Source organism: Schistocerca americana, chromosome 1, assembly GCF_021461395.2.
Source record: "Schistocerca americana isolate TAMUIC-IGC-003095 chromosome 1, iqSchAmer2.1, whole genome shotgun sequence".
In the NCBI taxonomy this organism is placed as follows: domain Eukaryota; kingdom Metazoa; phylum Arthropoda; class Insecta; order Orthoptera; family Acrididae; genus Schistocerca; species Schistocerca americana.
Genome location: NC_060119.1, coordinates 25,600,677 through 25,626,365, shown reverse-complemented (window position 1 = coordinate 25,626,365; position 25,689 = coordinate 25,600,677). Strand labels below are relative to the sequence as shown.

The window sequence follows — 25,689 nt, the reverse complement described above, 5'->3', positions numbered from 1 at the left end:
TGACCTTGCGATCAAATGTTTTCGGTTCCCATTTGAGAAGCGCGTCCTTTCGTCTACTAATCGCACGGTTTTGCGGTGCGATCGCAAAACACACACTAAACTGACCTAGTAGATAGTGTCGGAAGTTCCATGCGGCTTTTCGTGGATGATGCTGTAGTATACAGAGAAGTTGCAGCATTAGAAAATTGTAGCGAAATGCAGGAAGATCTGCAGCGGATAGGCACTTGGTGCAGGGAGTGGCAACTGACCCTTAACATAGACAAATGTAATGTATTGCGAATACATAGAAAGAAGGATCCTTTATTGTATGATTATATGATAGCGGAACAAACACTGGTAGCAGTTACTTCTGTAAAATATCTGGGAGTATGCGTGCGGAACGATTTGAAGTGGAATGATCATATAAAATTAATTGTTGGTTGAGAGTCATTGGGAGAGTGCTTAGAAAATGTAGTCCATCAACAAAGGAGGTGGCTTACAAAACACTCGTTCGACCTATACTTGAGTATTGCTCATCAGTGTGGGATCCGTACCAGATCGGTTTGACGGAGGAGATAGAGAAGATCCAAAGAAGAGCGGCGCGTTTCGTCACAGGGTTATTTGGTAACCGTGATAGCGTTACGGAGATGTTTAGCAAACTCAAGTGGCAGACTCTGCAAGAGAGGCGCTCTGCATCGCGGTGTAGCTTGCTCACCAGGTTTCGAGAGGGTGCGTTTCTGGATGAGGTATCGAATATATTGCTTCCCCCTACTTATACCTCCCGAGGAGATCACGAATGTAAAATTAGAGAGATTAGAGCGCGCACGGAGGCTTTCAGATAGTCGTTCTTCCCGCGAACCATACGCGACTGGAACAGGAAAGGGAGGTAATGACAGTGGCACGTAAAGTGCCCTCCGCCACACACCATTGGGTGGCTTGCGGAGTATAAATGTAGATGTAGATGTAGAAGCTTTTTACAGTGAACAGAGACGTCAATGAACGAACGAACAGTTCCTAACTATGGCGAAAATAAAGAAAGTAAAACTTTTCACTCGAGGGAAGACTTGAACCAAGGACCCCTCGGTCTGCAGCTGCTCACGCTAACCACGGAAACACGGCACTCCTGAGCTCACGCTATCCTTGATGTTGCCTATCTTGCGCATGGACTACTCAGTTTGTATATTTTGCTTATTTTTTTCATAGTTCCACTCAACTTCTTCCTGTTTTCTCGATTGATCTGTGTTCAGTTTTTCAAGGCCTATCCACTGTGCCAACTTATAACTAAATCTGAGGGGGGGTGCGATGGGGAGGTTCCCTTGTAAGCAGAACCTGCAACCAAACAAATAGTGATGGAATTTTGTCACACCGTACACAATAGTGAGAGCTTCTTTTTCAATTTGTGAATAAGTGCACTGAGTTTGAGTTAACAACTTTGACACAAAATCAATAGGTATGTCTTGTGCACCAATTTTGTGCAAAAGCACAGCGCCAATTCCATAGGCAGGAAGTGTCGACTTGCAAAACTTCTGGCTTGGCAGGTTCAAAATCCACTAAATGTCTGTCACTAAACAAAGCGTTTTTGACTCTCTGAAATGCATCTTGACAGTCTTTAGTCCACACAAAAGGTACATTTTTGTGACACAAGTGATGCAATGGAGCCACGATCTGAGCAGACTTCAATATGAACCGAATTTAGTATGTTGTCTTGTTTAGTACTGACTGCAGTTCAGACACATTGTGAGGAACAGGCAGGTCAAGGATTGCAAGCATATGAGATTGGAGTGGTGCACACCCTGACTGTTTATCGTATGACCTAAGTACTGTAGTTCAATTTGAAAACAATCAGACTTCTCATGACGTCACTTGAGTCCTGCTTCTGACAACACTCAAAAATGAGTATGCAAATTGGCAGTGTGTTCCTCTGGTGTACAACCTGAGATGATAAGATCGTCAAGATATTTTGAAGAAAATGGCACTTTTGCAGTCAGCTGTACCAAGTAATGTTGAAAAATGGTGGGTGTAGAAGCACTGCTGAAGGGCAAACACAAATATTTCAACAGTCCTAAGTGTGTATTTACAACAAACACTTTCTGTGATTCTTCATCCAATGACATTTTCAAATAGGCATCATGCAAATCTGTCTTAGAAAAGTAATGTCCTGCACCAATCCTGTCCATGAGTTCCTCAGGGCGAGGTAACGGATAAGTGTCAACTATTGTCTGTGAATTGACTGTAGACTTGAAGTCCACACAAATGCGAATGTGACTAGAAGGCTTAGGCAGCAAAACTAGTGGACTTGCCCATTGACTAGCTTGAATTGGAGCAATTAAACCATTATCTTGCAATTCTTTCAATTCACTTGCTGTTTTGTCTCTTAAAGCAATTGGAACAGGGTGGGCCTGGAAATGCTTAGACTGTGCATTGTCTTTCAATGTAACATGCACTACAAAGTTATTAGCTTTTCCCATTCTTTCAATTCACTTGCTGTTTTGTCTCTTAAAGCAATTGGAACAGGGTGGGCCTGGAAATGCTTAGACTGTGCATTGTCTTTTAATGTAACATGCACTACAAAGTTATTAGCTTTTCCCACTCTTTCTGAAAATAGCTCAGGAAATTCTATAAGCAAGCTAGCGACACTGTCTTTCAGTGCAAAATCCAATATGGAAAGTACGTTGTCGTGGATGCTGAGTCGAAACAAATCAAAGGCTAAAATTCACTATCCTAGTGTGAGAGTTGTAAGTGGCAGGCGAAGTATACTGTCCAAGCACTGTAATTTCCTCTCTGTGAGGTGCTTGCTAGATTTAGAAAGCCATGGTGAGCCTAACTGTTCATACTGGCACGATTAAGCAAAGTTACTGAGGCAGCTGTGTCCAACTAAAAGCTCACATGACGGCCAGCAATTTGTAATGAGAAAAATAGTTTGTTAGAACATTGTTGCACAGCACTAGGGTGAGAAGGAGGCACAACCTTAATCTAACTTTTATCAGGATCTGTTCTAGGTTTGGAAAACATAATGTTCACTGCATGTGCAGGAGCCTCTCTTTTTCTGAGAGTGGGCAAAATTGGTATTTCTGTGCCATTGCAAACAAACTGCTTGGAGATGGCCTTGTTTTCCACATGTGTGCTGTCTGTTACGGTGAGCAAAACATCTAGGGCAAGACAAAGTTCACAGGACTTGAGGAAGTGATGATCAGATTACTTTACGATCTGTTCCTGAATTCTACTATCAGGGACATTGAATGTTATAGCATCACCAACCATTAAATCACTGTAAGAGTTTCCACAACTACACTTAAATTTACATTTCCTAGTCAGGCCTGTTAGTTTTGTCTACCATTTTTGGTGTATCTGTTCCGGCTTTTTCTGCAAGCAAAAGAACTGTATCTGGCTGCAGCTACTTGAACTTGCTTGTCATAGTACTTCATTAATGCAGCCATTACTTTGTCATAACTGAGTTTGTTGGGAGATGCACTTGGGAATAGTTTTTGTATTAACCTGGACACTGGGGACCCTGCAACCGAAACAAAGTATTGTAGCCTCACAGTACCTTGAACTTGATGAACTGCACAATGAGCTCGGAACTGTGTCTTCAGCATTGTTAAACTGCTGGAACATTGGTGTGCTGGTCTGCGGCACTTGTTGGGCTGCGTGGTCAGTCAGTTGTTGTTGAGTGGCTGGTGCAGCTTGTGCAGCCAGAAGCTGTTGTACCATCATCAGCAAAGTAGCAATTTGTTGGTTCTGAAACTGAAAAGCTTGTGTTAGCTCCATCACTACGGCTGTCTGCGGCTAAGGTGCAGTGGCAGGGGTGGAGGGGGAGGGGTAGCCATGGTTTACAAAAATATATTATAGCAAACACCAAGCAAAGACTCTGAAAAGAGAAATTTGATTAGTTCTCCGGCTCACCTCCTGGAATACATGCAAGTGCACAACAAAAAATTAGCAAACATAATAAAGAATAGCAAAAACTGTAAGCACCTCAAATGATCTGGCATATAATATCTTGTTTGACATTTGGGATTATTAATCATGCATACTTGTGCTACAGCATTTTTATAGAAAGTCACCCATTGATTTATGGACTACTGAACTAAATGAGTGTATTTAGCATTTGACTTTCACCAGTAAGGTCATTTAAAAATCTTGTCTGCCTGGTGCTCTGCAACTTGTAAATATTCATTAAAGAACATCTTGTAAACACTAAGAGCTGCATTTAAAATTTTTAATAACAATACTCAGTTGCAGAACCCAATGCCAGTAGCATACATTATGTATACGTATATCAGTCACATGCGTTTGATTATAAATTCTGTGTAATGAACAGATTGATGTTCATCTCACAGTATAAATATTGTCGTGTACATTACTGCTGTCAGTTGTTTACATGTTTTCGGTATATGGCAGTTGTCTTATGCGATCAAAAAATGTCACCATTAACGATATGACACCTGTGATATCCGTGGCGATCTATGGACTCTGAAATGAACATTGATTCAAAATTACAAAGAATTTATAATTAACACACATTTCATTGATGTAGATATATGTAATATATGTCATTGACAATGAATTCACACAGTTATACTTTGCATACATGCAATAGATTTGACCAACTGCCAGAGTTGAGTGGAGGGGAGCCTCTTGTAGCTATAGATGTAGGGAACATGCAGCAGTCCTCAGCAGTTGGGAGGCCTAGGTCAGTTGCAAAGTCTTACAGAAAGAAGGAGGTTCTGCTGCAAGGTAGTTTGCACAGTAGACATGTGGGCCAGCAGTTGCAGGAAGTGTTGGGGAGTGAGTACCAGGTCACCAGCATTGTGAAGCCTAGTGCAGGGTTGGCTCAGGTGACTGACAGCATAGGGGAGTTATGTAGGAATATTACAAAAGAGGATCAGATAGTGATAGTGGGTGGAGCAGGGAACAGTGTTGACAGGGACGGGGAATATGGTGTAGGTGGTGACCTGGTAAAGATAGCTACTCAAACTGGTGGCACTAATGTGCATTTCATGCAACTGTTTCAGCATCATAATGGGCCTCATCTTAAAGCAGCTGTTGGGTGCGTTAACATGGGGCTGAAGGGGGTGTTGACGGCAGAGGTCATATGTCACATTTCAGTGGTACCAGTTGGGTCTATCACTAGGTCAGGTTTCGCTAGTCATGGCCTGCACCTCAATAGGTGTGGGAAGGGGAGCTGGCAAAGCTTATAAGTGACAGTGTAGTGGGTGGTGATGATGGTGTCACTCATGGAAAAATTCGTGTAGTAGTTGGTGTTAGAGCTGCACTTTGTTTAGATTGAAGTCAGCTGATAGGTACACCTGCTTAAATGAAATCCCTCTAATTAACAGCTCACCTTCAGAGGATGTCATGTTTCCAATTAGAGAAGGAATTAGCATATTTCATCAAAATGTAAGAGGTATTAGAGATACAGTTAGTGAGCTGCTTATAGATGACCCTGAAATTATTGGTGTGTCGGAGCACCACTTAAATAATTTGACAATTCAGAGGCTTCTTTTACCAGGAAACAGATTAGCTGGCTGTTTTTCAAGGAGTTCCTTGTAGGGTGGGAGAGTAGTTATGTACGTAAAAAACAGTACTCCATTTGAGTCCATAGATGTTTTACAGCACTGCATTGAACAGATATTTGAATGTTTTGCAGGGGTAGTTGAATTTAGTGAAACTAAACTTCGAATTGTTGTTGTTTATAGGTCTCCTAACTCTGACTTCAGTGTATTTCTTCTGAAGCTAGAGAGGGTTCTTGATTCACTTTGTAGGAAGTACCAGAAATTAGTTATATGTGATGCCTTCAATATAAATTTTTGTTTATGATGGTGCAAGAAAAAGGATGTTGGTAGATATCCTAAATTCATATGAGACTGTGTTTTTTCCAACTGGAGTGTGGGGGAACAGTAGCACAGCCATAGACAATATTTTTATTTATTCTTCATTACTAGATCGGCAGTTTGTTAGTAAAAGGGTGAAAGGCCTTTCAGACTGTGATGCACAAATTTTAACTCTAAAAGGCTTTTGTACTCAAAGAAATGTTACATATAATTACAAACTATGTAGGAACGTTAATCCAACAGCAATAGAGAGTTTTTTGAACCTTGTCAAGGAACAAGAGCGGCATGATGTTTATAGTGCTGATAACATAGATGATGAATATAATGCTTTCCTTAACACGTTTCTTATGCTCTTTGAGAGTTGCTTCCCATGAGAATGTTCTAAACAGGGTACTAGCAGAAGTAGGCATCCCAGGTGGCTGACTAGTGGGAAAATGATATCATGTAGAACAATGTGGCAATTACATCAAAATGTTAGAAGCATTCACAATCAAGCTACAGTAGCCAATTACGGACAGTACTGTAAGGTGCTTAAAAATGTTATTTGAAAGGCAAAGAGTATGTGGTACTCAAATAGAATAGCTAATTCACAGGATAAAGTTAAAACCATCTGGTCAGTTGTGAAAGAAGTGTCTGGTCAGTGGCACAAGGTCGACGATATAAAGTCAGTTCATAGTAAAAATGTTTCTGTTACTGATAAATCAGATGTAAGTATAGTGTTTAACAATCATTTTCTGAGTATTGCTGGTAAATTAAATAAAAATTTAGTTTCTGCAGGGAATCATGTAACTTTCTTGGCAAATCCCTTTCGAGATTGACGTCTTATACAGAAAAGGGGGAGATTGAGTCAGTAATTAAATCATTGAAGACTAAAGACTCTCATGGACATGATGGAGTGGCTAGCGGAATAATGTGCTGTGCATGTTAGTCCTGTATTTAGCCACATTTGTAATTTTTCCTTTAGGAATGGTCAGTTTCCTGAACGATTAAAGTATTCAGTAGTAAAGCTGTTTTATAAAAAGGAAGAAAGGGATAATGTAGACAATTTGAGACCTGCTTCTACACCATCAGTGTTTGCTAAAGTTATTGAAAAGGCTGTGTATCTAAGCATAATTGATCATTTTATATCTCACAATTTGCTATTAAGTGTACAGTGCCCCTCAACTGATGATGAGGCTGCAGTTGCTTGAAAACCTGTTCATGGTTGACTAAATTGTAAAAAAGTGACTGGTTGCAAATTGATTGCCAGAGAAATTGCCAAATTATTCTCATTATTCTTTTTGTTATTCACCACACGATTGCCTGTAGGATGGATGTTATAGGCAAAAGCTGTGATTTCCTATCGAGCTGCTTGCTGCCCCATCGTTTCCTCCCATCCTCATGTAATAGCATAGTAGTAGTAGTAGCATCAGTAGTAATCATTTTATTCATCCATAGATCACTTTTACAAGAAAATTGGAAATATGGTATTATAATATGGACCTTGTCGTTGGTGCGGAGGCTTGCGTGCCTCATCGATACAGAGAGCCGTACCGAAGATGCAACCACAATGGAGGGGTATCTGTTGAGAGGCCAGACAATTGTGTGGTTCCTGAAGAGGGGCAGCAGCCCCTTCAGTAGTTGCAGGGGCAACAGTCTGGATGATTGACTGATCTGGCCTTGTAACACTAACCAAAATGGCCTTGCTGTTGTGGTACTGCGAACGGCTGAAAGCAAGGGGAAACTACAGCCGTCATTTTTCCCAAGGGCATGCAGCTTTACTGTCTGGTTAAATGATGATGGCGTCCTCTTGGGTAAAATATTCCGGAGGTAAAATAGTCCCCCATTTGGATATCCGGGTGGGGACTACTCAAGAGGATGTCATTATCAAGAGAAAGAACACTGGCATTCTACGGATCGGAGCGTGGAATGTCAGATCCCTTAATCGGGCAGGTAGGTTAGAAAATTTAGAAAGGGAAATGGATAGGTTAAAGTTAGATATAGTGGGGATTAGTGAAGTTCGGTGGCAGGAGGAACAAGACTTTTGGTCAGGTGAATACAGGGTTATAAATACAAAATCAAATAGGGGTAATGCAGGAGTAGCTTTAATAATAAACAGGAAAATAGGAGTATAGGTAAGCTACTTCAAACAGCATAGTGAACACATTATTGTGGCCAAGATAGACACAAAGCCCACACCTACTAAGTTTATATGCCAACTAGCTCCACAGATGACGAAGAGATTGACAAAATGTATGATGAGGTAAAAGAAATTATTCAGATACTCAAGGGATATGAAAATTTAATAGTCATGGGTGACTGGAACTCAATGGTAGGAAATGGAAGAGAAGGAAACGTAGTAGGTGAACATGGAATGAGGGTAAGGAATGAAAGAGGAAGCCGCCTGGTAGAATTTTGCACAGAGCATAACTTAATCATAGCTAACACTTGGTTCAAGAATCATAAAAGAAGGTTGTATACATGGAAGAAGCCTGGAGATACTAGAAGGTTTCAGATAGATTATATAATGGTAAGACAGAGAGTTAGAAACCAGGTTTTAAATTGCAAGACATTTCCAGGAGCAGATGTGGACTCTGACCACAATCTATTGGTTATGAACTGTAGATTAAAACTGAAGAAACTGCAAAAACATGGGAATTTAAGGAGATGGAACCTGGATAAACTGACTAAACCAGAGGTTGTACAGAGTTTCAGGGAGAGAGTAAGGGAACAATTGACAGGAATGGGGGAAAGAAATACAGTAGAAGAAGAATGGGTAGCTTTGAGGGATTAAATAGTGAAGGCAGCAGAGGATCAAGTAGGTAAAAAGATGAAGGCTAGTAGAAATCCTTGGGTAACAGAAGAGATACTGAATTTAATTGATGAAAGGAGAAAATACAAAAATGCAGTAAATGAAGCAGGCAAAAAGGAATACAAACGTCTCAAAAATGAGATCAACAGGAAGTGCAAAATGGCTAAGCAGGGATGGCTAGAGGACAAATGTAAGGATGTAGAGGGTTATCTCATTAGGGGTAAGATAGATACTGCCTACAGGAAAATTAAAGAGACCTTTGGAGAAAAGAGAACCATGAATATCAAGAGCTCAGATGGAATCCCAGTTATGAGTAATGAAGGGAAAGCAGAAAGGTGGAAGGAGTATATAGAGGGGCTATACAGGGGCGATGTTCTTGAGGACAGTATTATGGAAATGGGAGACGATGTAGATGAAGATGAAATGGGAGAACTACTGATAGCCTTGGGAGAGCCAGCCCTGATAAAACTCTACCATCTGGTGAGCAAGATGTATGAGACAGGCGAAATTCCCTCAGACTTCAAGAAGAATATAATAATTCCAATCCCAAAGAAAGCAGCTGTTGACAGACGTGAAAATTACCAAACTATCAGTTTAATAAGTCACAGCTGTAAAATACCATTGTGAACTCTTTACAGACGAATGGAAAAACTGGTAGATGCTGACCTCGGGGAAGATCAGTTTGAATTCCGTAGAAATGTTGGAACATGTGAGGCAATACTGACCCTACGACTTATCTTAGAAGAAAGATTGAGGAAAGGCAAACCTACATTTCTAGTATTTGTAGACTTAGAGAAAGCTTTTGACAATGTTGACTGGAATACTCTCTTTCAGATTCTGAAGGTGGCAGGGGTAAAATAGAGGGAGCAAAAGGCTATTTACAATTTGTACAGAAAGCATGTGGCAGTTATAAGAGTCGAGGGACACGAAAGGGAAGCAGTGGTTGGGAAGGGAGTGAGACAGGGTTGTAGCCTCTCCCCGATGCTATTCAATCAGTATATTGAGCAAGCAGTAAAGGAAACAAAAGAAAAGTTCAGAGTAGGTATTAAAATCCATGGAGAAGAAATAAAAACTTTGAGGTTCGCCGATGACTTTGTAATTCTGTCAGAGACAGCAAAGGACTTTGAAGAGCAGTTGAACGGAATGGACAGTGTCCTGAAAGGAGGGTATAAGATTAACATCATCAAAAGCAAAATGAGGATAATGAAATGCAGTCGAATTATGTCAGGTGATGTTGAGGGAATTAGATTAGGAAATGAGACGCTTAAAGTAGTAAAGGAGTTTTGCTATTTGGGGAGCAAAATAACTGATGATGGTCGAAGTAGAGATGATATAAAATGTAGACTGGCAATGGCTAGGAAAGTGTTTCTGAAGAAGAGAAATTTGTTAACATCGAGTATAGATTTAAGTGTCAGGAAGTCATTTCTGAAAGTATTTGTACGGAGTGTAGCCATGTATGGAAGTGAAATGTGGACGATAAATAGTTTAGACAAGAAGAGAATAGAAGCTTTCAAAATGTGGTTCTACAGAATAATGCTGAAGATTAGATGGGTAGAACACATAACTAATGAGGAGGTATTGAATAGAATTGGGGAGAAGAGGAGTTTGTGGCACAGCTTGCCTAGAAGAAGGGATCGGTTGGTAGGACATGTTCTGAGGCATCAAGGGATCACCAATTTAGTACTGGAGGGCAGGGTGGAGGGTAAAAATTGTAGAGGGAGACCAAGAGATGAATACACTAAGCAGATTCAGAAGGATGTAGGCTGCAGTAGGTACTGGGAGATGAAGAAGCTTGCACAGGATAGAGGAGCATGGAGAGCTGAATCAAACCAGTCTCAGAACTGAAGACCGCAACAACAACAACAATTTAAGAACAACAGGAGGAGGGAGGAGGAGATTAGTGTTTAACGTCCCGTCGACAACGAGGTCATTAGAGACGGAGCGCAAGCTCGGGTTAGGGAAGGATGGGGAATTAAATCGGCTGTGCCCTTTCAAAGGAACCATCCCGGCATTTGCCTGTAGCGACTTAGGGAAATCACGGAAAACCTAAATCAGAATGGCCGGAGACTGGATTGAACCATCGTCCTCCCGAATGCGAGTCCAGTGTGCTAACCACTGCGCCACCTCGCTCGGTTTAAGAACAACAAAAATAATGTAATTTATATTACAGACATTTACATACTTACAAGTGTTGTTTGACAAGGGTGCATTAGCATATAGCTTGACAGCCCGCAGAATACCATGTCATTTCCTGCCATTGTAGGAAGATGATTCTGCCCCTTTTTTTACCATTATATCTATTGAGCACCTGTTTTCAGTTGTTTGTATAGTTCTTTTGAAGCAGAACGAAAGAGAGAATTCAAAGCACTTGGAATCTCATCCGGTCTACTGCTCTCTTAACCACCATCAACTAGACACAGTACAGAAGAAGTGAAAACTACAGAATGTAAACTTTGCCCTCCCCTCTGCCCCTTCCTTTGTTTTATCACCAGAAGGAAACTTTACCAGTGCCCATGTTGAGGTCAGGTAAAGTGCTGTTAAAACACTTGGAGGTTTTTATTAAACATTATTGGGGTAAATGTTGTATTAATTCTCTGTAAAAATCATAGCTTTTGACGATATCCACAATCATCTTTGTCAGAGATGTACTTCATTTACACCTGTAAAAGACTGGCAGTGTCATCAAACGCTCAGATTTTTACAGAGGGTTAATATGGTAAATGCACCAGACACATTTAATATAACAAATGCTTTAGGAGTAATCCAGGCAGCTGCAGAAAATCTCTGTACTAGACTGCCTGAACAAGATCTTATCCAAGATCTTATATGAGAAAATCAAGGAACAACTAGAGTAGGAATTAGGAGAACATCAGGAAGATTTTAGACATCAGAGAAGTCATGGAGAGCAGATCATTAGTTTAAAAATAATTATGGAATATTACAGGTGATGTAACAAATCTTTGACCATAACCTTTGTAAACTTAAAGAAGGCATACGATTGTCTCCATAGATATCCAGTATTAAAAATTCTAAGGAACCTAGGACTTCATCAAAAACTAATTAAACAAATAGAACTTACTCTAACCAACACCAAATCAAAAATCAAGTTTAGAGGAGAAACTCCTGAAACATTTGTTATAAAAATAGGCTTCAGACAAGGTGACTGCCTACCGCAATAACAGTTCAGTGGGTCACTGGAATATATAATGAGAGAGAAGGAAAAGGATAACCTAAAGAACATAAGAATTGGGAACTCAGAAAGAAAATTACATAAGTATAAAACTGCTTGGAATTTGCTGATTATCTTCCTCTCCTGATCATCAGTGTTTAAGACCAGCCGACAAGTTAAATCACTACAAGAATTAGTGCAGAAATTAGCCTTAGACTGTCATTTGAGGGACAAAAACAATTAGCAAACAAAATTACAATTGAAAGAAAGGAAATCAAAACTGTTGATACATTTAAATATTTAAGTGAAGTCAGAACATAAAACAAATGAGAAACCAACATGGCAAAATAGAATTAAAAATTGAACATTAAACACATGCAACAAAAAGAAGTCTGACGATAGCTCCAAAATTAAAACATTATAAAACAGAAATAACATACGCAGCTGAAACCATCTCCAAAACAACTAATACAGCAGAAATTCACAAAATATTCAAGATAGAAAGAAGAATAATTAGGACATCTATAAATAAACATTATCAAATAAATGTGTATTGGAGAAAGCTTCAGCTGAAACAGTAGACAAGAAAATAGAATCGATAATGAGCATGATGAGGAAGAAATACATCTCATCCTTTGGGCTCCTGATCCGAGCACTGGAATAAAGAATAAAGAATTATTTGACTAACCATTAGATGGTTATCTGTCTAGTAGAACAGTTCTTGATGGGAGACGCCCTCCATGGTATAAAGTCTCCAAAAGAAACTTCCAAAAAAACAGTGACAACCACACAATAAATGTAAAACAAATTGGAGGTGCCAAATGAATTGTTCTTGATTGACAAATGGCCAATATATGAAGCTTTCAGCAAATACCATAGCAAAATCTCATTGACGACTGATCACAAAACCCAAAGAAATTCCTGTTGTATGTAAAGGCTGTCACTGACACCAGTGTTAAGTGTCTAGACACTCATGGATGACAAAGAAATTAACATTGAGGGTAGCAGATCAAAAGTAGAAATACTGAACTCGTGCTTTCAGTTGTTCCTTTATGAAGGAAAATCTGAGAAAACTGCCTCAGTTAATATTCACACCATTGGAAAGAGGAACAGTATAGAAATTAGTCTCAGCAATGTTGAGACAAAGCTGAAATCACTAAAATAGAACTAGCCTTCAGGGTCTGATGGAATCTTTTTAAGACTCAGTACAGAATTATCGGCTCAGTTGTAGTTGGCACCTCAAAAAAGAAGTATGAAGAATGCACAGGTCGTAGCCCTCTACAGGAATGTTAGCAGAAGTGATCCACAAAACACTGACCAATATCTTTCACAGCCAGCTGTCGTAGAATCTTAGAATATAGTCATGAGTTTAAACATAATGAGATATAAAATTGTTGATGCTTTTGTGGCCACTTGCTGATGTGTTGCCTGCTGACTTCCACCATACCATTTTCAACCATTGTTTGTTTACTGATTTTCACGACATTTCACCAACATGAGTGCCTTAGCATTGTCACCCTCCATTCCTTCCTGTGGACAGGTGCCAAATCCACAATTGGAGATGACCTATTGCACCCAATGTTTGAGGGCCTTTTCATTATCATTACTGCTCTGATTCTCCCCTTGTTACCTGGAACAGTCGTTCACTACAGCACAGGAATCCAGGATCTGTTTACACAGAGGCTTTCTTCTGCCTTGTTGAAACTGTTGTCATGTTTGTGAATTTGTATGGCTTCGCTGAACAACTGTGTGTGGTAGCTCTTCACCCTAATGAAACTTTATGAGGAGGCGAATTTTATAATGTGGTCAGTCTCACATGATATGTCTACCTGTCCCAACCTACACTATCATTTTAATTCTGCAATCCTGATTTTGGAGGATTGCCCATTCCAATACAGGTTTTTCCAGATATACACAGCATATGGTATATTCTTGATTTAATGAGTATGGTCTCTTTTGTTCTTTGCCAATGTGAGACACTCTTTCATCTTCTTTATCAGTTCGTAAATAATCTTTACACCATGTTTGTGCAGTGTCAAGACCATCGTATTTACAAATTGTGTGCAGTGTTTCTTGACTTCCAAAGAACATGTGACTTAGTTTCACATTGAAGCTTGTTAATGAATGTAGTATCATATAAGTTACCACACAAAATTTGGTACTGGATTTGTAATTTCTTGGTAGGGAGAATGCTGCATTTTATTTTGGATCTACATCTACATCTGTATTCTGCATGCCACTTGACAGTTCATGATGAAAGGTCTGTTTGGTGCCAGTAACTGATCTCCCCCTTCCTGTTCCATTCGTGAGCAGTGTTTTCAAGGAATGATTGCTGGTAAGCCACTGTATTAGCTCTAATTTCGTGAATTTTGTCGTTATGGTCATTTTGTGTGCTGAGGAAGTTGTTTGACTCTCCTCCGAAAGTAGTGTCTCGAAATTTCAATAGTAAACTGTTACGATGACGATGAGCGAATCGTTGCCATTGTGAATGACTGGTGGCCAATGCTAAATAGAGACATACAAATCTCTTCTTTGCATATACAGCAGGTTTGTCAGTGAAGTCGATAAGGAGCTGGCTGTATGGTCTGGGTCTGCAACGACGAAAATAATTAGAAGTTGTTGGTAAAAAGTTATATATTGTACTTAACTGATGGTACAGGAGTCTTCATAGTCAGGATCAATATAATTACAAACAGAGAGCTATAGAGGCCATACTTTAACTAAGCACCTTGTTAGAGGTTGCATCCTCTCAGCTGAAGGCTATACAACTTTCCTACTTGACGTCCCGAGCAAGAGTGGCCGAGCGTACGCTAGAGATTCGTTGCAAGCTGCGGAGCAGCATTAGTCTAGACTCGCGGGTCCAACTATACTAGTACAGACGACAGTCGATAACTGCAACCCCTAACAAGTGTGGTATCAAATGTTGATACCACATTAACCTCTTTATGATGCACAATGCCTCTCTTGTAGCATCTGCCACTGCAGTTTGTTCCCGCATCCAGCCATCCTGATTTAGGTTTTCCATGATTTCCCTAAATCGCTCCAGGTAAATGCCAGGATGGTTCCTTTGAAAGGGCACGGCCGACTTCCTTCCCTGTCCTTCCCTAATCCAATGAGACCAATGACCTCGCTCTCTGGTCTCCTTCCCCAAACAACCCAACCCAACCCAACTGCAGTTTGTTTATCATCACTGCAACGCCCTCATACCAACTAAATGATCCCATGATAAAATGCGTCACTCTTCATTCGATCTTCTCTGCGTCTTCTACCAGTCCTACCTGCTAGGAGTCCCAGATTCAAGAGCAGTACTCAAGAGTGGGTTGAACAAGCACCTTGTAAGCCAATACCTTTGTGGATAAGTTACATTTACTACAGATTCTTCCTATGAATCTTAGTCTGTCATCTGCTATTCCTGCTATTTCTTATATGTGGTATTCCAGTTAAAGTCACTCTGAATACTTACTTACTTACTTACTTGTAGATATTTTACAGTGGTTACTGTTCCCACAAGTCCCCCCCCCTCCCCCCCCCCCCCCCCCCCGCCCTCTCCTCACCCTACCTCTCCCCTGCCTCCGCCGAACCTCCCGGCTGCACCTGGCTGTTCTTGCGCTCCCCAGCAGCACTTCACTGTCCGCCACCCCTACCCTGCTATCTTTCCCCCTCCCCACCCCAGCCTCCTCCTTACCACCACCCATTTGCCACTCCCATCACGCACTGCTGCTGTTGTTCATGTGTGTATGTGTGTGTGTCTATTGTCTAATTTTGACAAAGATATTTGATGGCAGAAAGCTCAAATTGTGAGTCTGTTTGTTGTGCCTATCTGTGACTCGGCATCGCATCTCCATTATATGGTGAGTAGCCACTTTCCTTTTCATAATATTGTTACTTTCCATCCTGGATTTTCTGTAGTTTGATATTATGAAAAAGGATAGATTGCTGCACACTATACAGAGGAGACACTGAGTCACAGACCAGCACAATGAAAAGTCTGCTATACGTTTTAGCTTCCAGCGAAAATGCCTTCTACTGAAGTAGATAACACACACACTTTCACATAAGCACCACTTGTACACACATGACGACTGTTTCTGGCCGCTAGATAGTGAAAGACATGCATATTTTTTGGTTATTTGACATTACTGAACTTTACTAGATATCACATTATCACACTCTTTCTATTATGATAGTGATCATAATATTAGTACATTCCACACAGTAGCTGTGTTTATGTAATTCAGTCTGTCTCAGCATCCTCTGCTGGCATGAAATTTTATGTGGCCAAATGCTAAACTCCCACTGACTGCATCGTCATTGCATGATGATTGTGTAGTGTGGACTCACATGAAATAATGGCAATTGATTCACAAAGTTAGAAATGACTACTGGGTACAGACTTCCTGCAGTCTTTGAATGCTAGCCATGGACTGACTCTGGCTCTGTGTATATTACTTGTGTAAAGACACACAAAGGACACTTATCACAAAATACCAAATTACCTCAGTTTTCATATTTGCAAAGACAAGAAAAAGTATAGAATCCATACCCACATTAGGCGGTGAAACTGTCATAATTAACAGTTAGTTAAATATCATCAAAATATATAAATGATAGGACCTGTTTTATATTTTGAATGGGGGGGTGTGTAGTCGAATTTACAAAAGCCTGCCAAGAATTTTCTGGAGAATCAAGTTTTATAATTGGAATATTTCATATACTAGCATATTATTCTAGGAAAAACATTCATATTTGGAATCAGAAAAGTGGGTCTACAGCCTTACAGCAGTGGATTTTTGAAAAGATTAAATTATAAGGTCTGAAAATTCTGGAATTTTAATGATGGCAATAGTTTTAAGATAATTTTGAATTACACGGTTTTCAGAAGAGTCAGTGTTCTTTAGAAAAATGAAAATTAGGGCTTTCAGGCAAGGTATGTCAATCTTGAAATACAGAATTAATAGCACGGTTGAATTCTAAAGACCTTGTGCTTTTCATTAATTGTAAATTTTGAATATTTCCTCAAACAAAATGTTTGTCCATGAAATATTTACATTGTTGTTTTCAGCAGGCTGTGAACTATACAGTGAATAATGAGGTTTAGAAAAATATTCCATTGATAAGAATTTTAGGGGTTTCATATATGGCTAGTATATGGAAAGAAAGAAAAGTAAAAAAAAGAGAAACTACAATGTTTATGTTAGTTGTGGGATTACAGCAAAGGGAAGTATTCTGCTGTGCTACATTTCAACACAATGAGCAAGAGAAAAGAGAGAAGGCTCATGTAGCCTATCTTTTCCTTGCTTCTGGTCAGATAAGTATTTAAACAATACAAATACTGAGGATTCAACCATGTTTCCTAATCAGTTCAAATTTAAGCTCTATTAGTAGGACACTCCTCTCTTGATTCAGACACACATTTCTGTCATTCAAATTATATAAAAACACTGTAATAAATATTGAGAAGGACCACATTCATTTTACCTTCAGGATGGAGAATGTGTAATGGGAAGTAGTAGGTGAACTTATAAATATGTGTAAGTTCCTCACTGTGTCTGTTATGCATATCTGTCCATAATAATACTTGTTTTGTGGGATAAGATCTCAAGACAAGCACAGTGGCATGTAAAAGTGAGAATTTTATGTAGCTCTTTAATGAAAATTGAGTCTGACATTTCTGTTAATCATCAGACTGGGATACAGGATATGTAACTTTATCCCTCACAGACTTTTATCATGCATTGAGTTATGTGAAAATCTTTCATGGATTGTATATATTGGCAGAATATATTTATTTATTATTTCATGGTATCTTTTAACTGTCTTTCTGATATTGTTATGTCCAGTTTGTATGATGTCCATGATTAATATTAGAAGTTACAGTAACTGACATGGACAGCCTGACCTTGTTTAGAGCAGTGTTTGCATTCAAGTATTAAAAATTTTAATATATTTCTGAAATCTGCCACAAGAGAAACGTGGCAGTGAAAAAAATAAAATTAAGAAGTAATTATCAATATCTTGTTTTTGATTCAAGATCATTGCTCTTATTCAGAACTCCCGAGGTAGTTTTGTTGTGTACACAGCTGTTTAGCACAAAATATATACATTGTTTTATTTTGTTTATTAATGTAAAAACATATGTCTAGTTTTTTGTGTTCAGTTATGTACAGTTTTACTATTTTTGTCGTATACTTTTACTGCAGGGTTATGATAACCACAATGGGGTCCCTGTCCCACCTGAGCATCACCACCATCATCATCACGGGCACAATCTCACGTCAGCTGGTATCGGCAAACGGAGATCTCAAGGGGGTGACAGCAAGTACGGTTTCTCCCCTACACACCTGACGACAGCAGCCAGTGAGCCTCCCGTCACTTCCTCCACTGTCGACCTCAACTATGCCCACCACCACCATCACCACCACCACCACCACCACCATCAGGCGTCGAGTCCTGCCGGCTACCCTCAGCTCCGGACGAGCGACGGGAGTGGTGGAGGTGCCCTGCCTCGATCCCCACTGGCCCACTCCCCACCTCTCCCGACCGGTGGGCCGCCCGAACTCCCACCCCGTATCGATCGCAGCAACAAGCCCCCTCACACTACTTTAGGCAGGTCTGCTGCCGAAAGACTCTTTGGGAAAACTAGTGACGGAGAACCCGATTTCGCGTCTCGTAGTGAGCCTCCAAATTACATAAATGCCACCCCACATCACAGAATTGCAGGCAGCTCGTCTCTCGAAAGGCATAATATGAAGTCAGTAAGTCCAAACATTTTTTTCCAATATATTATTTACATATCAGACATATTATCGACTATAGTTCTTGCTAAATAGAAGTATTAATGATATTTATATTTTTAGAATGGATCATTTCAATTCGTGTAGCATTATCTGATCTGATGGCAATAATTGCATACAGTGTTGTTAGAGATCTATTTTGCAGCTAAAAAGAAAGTATCTTTCACATTCGTGTAATAAACATACGAACTGGCTGACTTGTGACACTTCTAGGCAACATGAAAGTAAAATGTGTGCATTTCATCCTTTTTTTTTTTTTTTTCCTACAACTGCTCTGAATGTCTCTAAAGTTTGCGTTATCATATTCCCGTAAGAAGTTATTTCTCTGACTGAACCAACACCATTGAATAACTGTCCCCAACATAACAGACCTGGAATGAATGGCCAAATGAATATTGGAATGTGGGAGGTACTAGGAACAAAGCATCAGAAATCATTGACCTATGTAAGCTCATTAATGCTCTAATTTTGTGATGGAAAATCCAGTATTACATGAGGTAGAATCAGTGAAGACGTCTTAAACAAAATGAAAATATGAAAGTAAGTACTAGTACATCTCATCATTATGGGAGGAGTACAGCTGTTGCGTATGACTCGGTATACAGTGGTGAGGAGAGGTGGGGTACAGAGCGGTGCAGTAAGTGTCATCAGAGGAAAACTGGACGGGAGCAAAAACGATCAGTGAACACGTTAATGTAGTCAATGGAAGATTTACATAACTAGTATTTCTCCAACTTTGCAAAAACTCATTGCAAATAATGCAGCAAGAGATAGAGTCCAGCTCTCAGTGCCAACAAGCTCGAGGCTCTCCAAACTATATTGTGGATGACGATATCGGCGCCACAATTAGTCAGCGACTGCATAGCGTGAAGTAGTGGAGAGGTTCCAAGTGCAAGTGGGCTGTGTGGCTGCCAACAGCCATCCTGTATTGCGATGGCTGCGCGTGCTGCTGGAGGCGTGGCCCAGTGGGCGTGCTCCGTCACCTCCACAAGATCCCGCAGGAGCACGATGATGTCTGGTGGAAACTTCCAGTTCTGTTGCCAACTCTGACACCTGTGGGCTGGTGTGGATACGTGATACCACAGTGTCAGGGTGTGAATGAGTTAGAACAGGTCACAATGATTAGTCTCTGGGAAATGGGTTATTGTACCATGACATTTGTGTTCATACAGGTAATACTGCTATGAGAGTGGTGTGTGTGTGGGGGGGGGGGGGGGGGGGGGGTGAGTGGGGAGGGGGAGTGGGCAGGAGGGGGGGGGGGCAATGCACAGAAGAAGGTTGTAGGATGACAAATGGGCACTGGATGACAGAGTATCATGTGGTTGTCAATATCTTTAACAGGTTGCACAGCTTCACACACACACTCTCAGGTTAATACAGACACCTGCAGAACTGTATGCATTCCCAGACAGAAGCCATATATTCTGGGAAGAAAGATAGGACAGTTTGACATCTCTTGTCTGAAGTCATTAGAGGTGGAACACTAGCTTGGGCTGGCAGTACTACACATAGGAAATTGATCAAGTGCATTTGATAGGAACATCATGACATTTGCCTTAAGCAGTTTAGGGAAAACTTAAATCTGGGGAGCTGCTAATGGATTCAAATCATTGTCCTCTGGAATGTGAATTTTGTGTTGTAACAAGTGTGTTGCCTCTGTTGTAGGCCAGAGTGGAATTGTGTAAGCCCAAAAATGAGCTGTCAGCGACTACCCCTTTGTACTGACAACTACCTAATTGGCTACCAGCACACCAGGAAAATGCAGCTCCTAATTTTCACCTTTGTATACATTACATTTCACTTGAGCTGTGCCTGTCCACACTTTGACACTTTGAAGACTGACAGATACTGCTGTTCCTCCTACCTGATCTGCAGCCCCACATGTGCTCTGTATGCAGTTTGTTTACGCTGTCCTGAACCGACTCCCTTACGGACAGTGTGGAGAGAGATTATCAAGGAGTGTAACTAGTTCCTTGTCGATATTGCACAGTGACAGTTAAAGTTCCAATAGCAGCGTGTAGGAGTTTCCCACTGTAAGAGAACCTCTCCGTTGGAGATCGTGTACCTAATCTGCGCTGTAAAGTGCTTTTCAGCTCAGTGTACTATTCTTGGTGTTACAATTTCCACAAATGCCAAATATCGTCCATATAAAGTATATGTCCACTAACATAGTCAGTTTAGTGTCAAAACAAGGTAATCTCCAGCTGCTTGAAAATAAATCCACATAGTGCAAAATTTAAACCTCATTTAAAATAATGCATAATTCATTTCTGACTGTAGACTGTCTAATGGGGAACAGCCCCCTCTTTCCGGTGATACCATGGTACTCTTGTATATATGTTTCTAGTGGTGGTTGGTAACTAACACTGTTATTACTTTCTGCTTTCTTCAGCAACTGTAAACTGCCAGTACTGCTTTAGTTCTAAAACATCAACTTAATGGCACTGTTAGTGGAACTGTGAGATCTAAATTTTTAAGGACCTGATAATCTTCACTCTTATGTTGACATCACACTTCAGTCTTATAAAGTCCACATTGGAAACATGTTGTGATCTTCAGTCCAGAGACTGGCTTGAAGCAGTTCTCCACGCTACTCTATCCTGTGCAATGTTCCTCATCTCCCAGTACCTACTGCAACCTAAATCCTTCAGAGTCTGTTTAGTGTATTCATCTGTTGGTCTCCCTCTACGATTTTTACCCTCCACGCAGCTCTCCAATACTAAATAGGTGAGCCCTTGATGCCTCAGAATATGCCCTACCAACCGATCCCGTCTTCTAGTCAAGTTGTGCCACTAATTTCTCTTCTCTCCAATTCTATTCACTACCTCCTCAATAGTTATGTGATCTATCCATTTAATCTTCAGCATTCTTCTGTAGCACCACATTTCAAAAGCTTCTATTCTCTTCTTGTCTAAACTATTTATCGTCCATGTTTCACTTCCATACATGGCTACACTCTGTACAAATACTTTCAGAAACGACTTCCTGACACTTAAATGTATACTCGATGTTAATAAATTTCTCTTCTTCAGAAACGCTTTCTTTGCCATTGCCAGTCTACATTTTATATCCTCTCTACTTCGACCATCATCAGTTATTTTGCTCCCCAAATAGCAAAACTCATTTACTACTTTAAGTGTCTCATTTACTAATCTAATTCCCGCAGCATCACCCAATTTAATTTGACTACATTCCATTAGCCTTGTTTTGCTTTTGTCAATGTTCATCTTATATCCTCCTCTCAAGACACGGTCCATTCCATTCAGCTGCTCTTCCAGGTCCTTTGCTGTCTCTGGCAGAATTACAATGTCACCGGCGAACCTCGAAGTTTTATTTCTTCTCCATGGATTTTAATTTCTACTCCAAATTTTGGTTTTTTTGTTTCCTTTACAGACTGAATAACATAGGGCATAGGCTACAACCCTGTCTTACTCCCTTCCCAACCACTGCTTCCCTTTCATGCCCCTCGACTCTTATAACTGCCATCAGGTTTCTGTACAAATTTTAAATAGCCTTTCACTCCCTGTATTTTACCCCTGCCACCTTCAGAATTTGAAAGAGAGTATTCCAGTCGATATTGTCAAAAGCCTTCTCTAAGTCTACAAATGCTAGAAATGTAGGTTTGCCTTTCCTTAATCTTTCTTCTAAGATAAGTTGTAGGGTCAGTATTGCCTCACTTGCTCCAACATTTCTACGGAATCCAAACTAATCTTCCCCAAAGTCAGCTTCTAACAGTTTTTCCATTCGTCTGTAAAGAATTCGTGTTAGTATTTTGCAGCTGTGGTTTATTAAACTGATTGTTCCGTAATTTTCACATCTGTCAACACCTGCTTTCTTTGGGATTGGAATCTTATAACTGCCATCAGGTTTCTGTACAAATTTTAAATAGCCTTTCACTCCCTGTATTTTACCCCTGCCACCTTCAGAATTCTTCTTGAAGTCTGAGAGTATTTCTCCTGTCTCATACATCTTGCTCACTAGATGGTGGAGTTTTGTTATGCCTGGCTCTCCCAAGGCTGTCAGTAGTTCTAATGGAATGTCCCAGGGCCTTGTTTCGACTTAGGTCTTTCAGTGCTCTGTCAAACTCTTCATGCAGTATGACATCTCCTATTTCATCTTCATCTCCATTCTCTTCCATTTGTATAATATTGTCCTCAAGATCATTGCCCTTGTGTAGGCCCTCTATATACTCATCCACCTTTCTGCTTTCCCTTCTTTGCTTAGAACTGGATTTCAATCTGAGCTCTTGATATTCATGCAAGTGGTTCTTTTTTCTCCAAAGGTCTCTTTAATTATCCTGTAGGCAGTATTGATCTTACCCTAGTGATATGCGCCTCTACATCCTTACATTTGTCCTCTAGCCATCCCTGCTTAGCCATTTTGCACTTCCTTTTGATCTCATTTTTGAAACGTTTGTATTCCTTTTTGCCTGCTTCATTTACTGCATTTTTATATTTTCTCCTTCCATCAATTAATTTCAATATCTCTTCTGTTACCCAAGGATTTCTATTAGCCCTCATCTTTTTACGTACTTGATCCTCTGCTACCTTCACTATTTCATCTCTCAAAGCTAGCCATTCCTCTTCTACTGTATTTCTTTCCCCCATTCTTGTCAATCGTTCCCTAATGGTCTCCCTGAAGCTCTCTACAACCTCTGGTTTAGTCAGTTTATCCAGGTCCCATCTCCTCAAATTCCCACGTTTTTGCAGTTTCTTCAGTTTTAATCTACAGTTCATAACCAATAGATTGTGGTCACAGTCCACATGTGCCCCCGGAAATGTCTTACAATTTAAAACCTGGTTCCTGAACCTCTTGGCCGAGCGGTTCTAGGCGCTACAGTCTGGAACCGTGCGACCGCTACGGTCGCAGGTTGGAATCCTGCCTCGGGCATGGATGTGTGTGATGTCCTTAGGTTAGTTAGGTTTAAGTAGTTCTAAGTTCTAGGGGACTTATGACCACAGCAGTTAAGTCCCATAGTGCTCAGAGCCTGAACCTCTGTCTTACCATTATATAATCTATTTGAGACCTTCCAGTATCTCCAGGCTTCTTCCATGTATACAACCTTCTTTTATGATTCTTGAACCAAGTGTTAGCTATTATTAAGTTATGCTCTGTGCAAAATTCTACCAGGTGGCTTCCTGTTTCATTCCTTAACCCCATTTCATATTCACCTACTACGTTTCCTTCTCTTCCTTTTCCTACTATTGAGTTTCAGTCACCCATGACTATTAAATTTTTATCTCCCTTCAGTAACTTAATAATTTATTTTATCTCATCATACATTTCATCAATCTCTTCATCATCTGTGGGGCTAGTTGACATATAAACTTGTACTACTGTGGTAGGTGTGGGCTTCGTGTCTATCCTGGCCATAATAATGCGTTCACTAAGCTGTTTGTAGTAGCTTACCCGCGCTCCTATTATTTATTCATTTTTAAACCTACTCTTGCATTACCCCTGTTTGATTTTGTATTTATAACCCTGTATTCACCTGACCAAAAGTCTTGTTCCTCCTGTCACCAAACCTCACTAATTTCCACTAGATCTAACTTTAACCTATCCATTTCCCTTTTTAAATTTTCTAACCTACCTGCCCAATTAAGGGATCTGACATTCCACACTCTGACCCACTGAACACCAGTTTTCTTTCTCCTGATAACAACGTCCTCCTGAGTAGTCCCTGCCCGAAATATTTTACCCAAGAGGATGCCATCATCATTTAGCCATACAGTAAAGCTGCATGCCCTCGGGAAAAATTACAGCTGTAGTTTCCACTTGTTTTCAGCCGTTCGCAGTACCAGCACAGCAAGGTCGTTTTGGTTAATGTTACAAGGCCAGATCAGTCAATCAGTTGCCCCTGAAACTACTGAAAAGGCTGCTGCGCCTCTTCAGGAACCACACATTTGTCTGGCCTTTCAACAGTTCCCCCTCCATTGTGGTTGCACCTACAGTACGGCTATCTGTATCAATTAGGCACGCGAGCCTCCACACCAACATCAAGGTCCATGGTTCATGGGGGGGGGGGATTGGAACCATAGCTCACTAAAATTAAAGAAGAAGGTAGAATCGGGGAGGTGTCAGTCGTAATATGTTCACTACCGACTGAAGAAATTGAGAGGTTTTATTTCTGAGGTTTGGCATGTGTGATTGCTAGAAGCAGATTGCCCATCTGGGTAGAGAATTCCAGTTCTCTGCACAGTATATTGATGTCTCACCTCCTCATCTCCACCAGGAGCTGCAAGCTGTGGTATCAGACATATTCATAAGTCTAGAAACTGAACTTAGTGTTGAGACACTGTAGTCAGTTTTTGAAATATTGTGAAGAAGAAAGTATTTGTCATCTTATAATGATTACCTGGAAACACATCATCTAAGCTGCAAGATATTTACACTTGTACAGTATCGTGTTTGCAATAATGACCTCAGTTTACATGTGATAATGGTCAAGAGAGTGCAGTTTGAGCCTATAGAAAGTGTTTTTTTCAAGTAGTTAAGGTTACATCTTCAGTTTACTAGGTTGTGAGATCTGCCTTTTTTTGTGAGGCTTGATGATATTACTTACCCACCCTATATAGTAGTCTGATGGAGCCTTTCATCTCCTCTCACTTCTTTCACTTTCTGTATAAAATATTGTGAGTATGAATTAACAAAATGTATTGCCAGTAGCAAATTACTCTCCGGTAGCACAGCTAAAAAGCTGCTAAAATTGTCAACATTAATTATCTGAATATTACTTTCAGTGATTTGAAACTGTGAGGTACTAGTACATTTCTGACAGATATGATTTTTAATTAGTTAAAAACATGCAACAGAAAAAAGTTGATAATTTGGTATCATATAAGTACATATGAGTTGATGTATTTATTCATATTGTCTTATGAGAGTATTCGGATAATTAATAATTGTGTATAATTTGTCAAACAAATTATTATGATAGATTCTGCTGCACTTACAAACTATTTTTAGATTACCTTGGTGAAAAGCATTCATTTATTTCAGTAAAAGTTCAATGAATCACTTGAAACATGTGAAACCAATTGTCACCCAGGAATTCTCATTTTCCTAATTACTTAGCTGAAATAGTCAGCTAACAGAAGTCCTGTAATCATTATCTTTCACTGA

The 25,689-nt window shown here is 40.1% G+C and overlaps 1 protein-coding gene across 3 annotated transcripts in view; it reads left to right on the top strand.

Annotated features, from left to right (window-relative positions):
* Window positions 1–25,689, top strand: part of LOC124546004 (tight junction protein ZO-1) — a 710,801-nt gene that overhangs the window by 617,220 nt on the left and 67,892 nt on the right. For 2 of the 3 annotated variants that reach the window (XM_047124979.1, XM_047124983.1), the window contains exon 15: window positions 17,974–18,528. The exons of the other annotated variant lie outside the window; for it this stretch is intronic. In XM_047124979.1, the coding sequence (XP_046980935.1) occupies window positions 17,974–18,528 (555 nt within the window). The remainder of the gene's footprint in view (window positions 1–17,973; window positions 18,529–25,689) is intronic. 3 annotated transcript variants of the gene reach the window in all.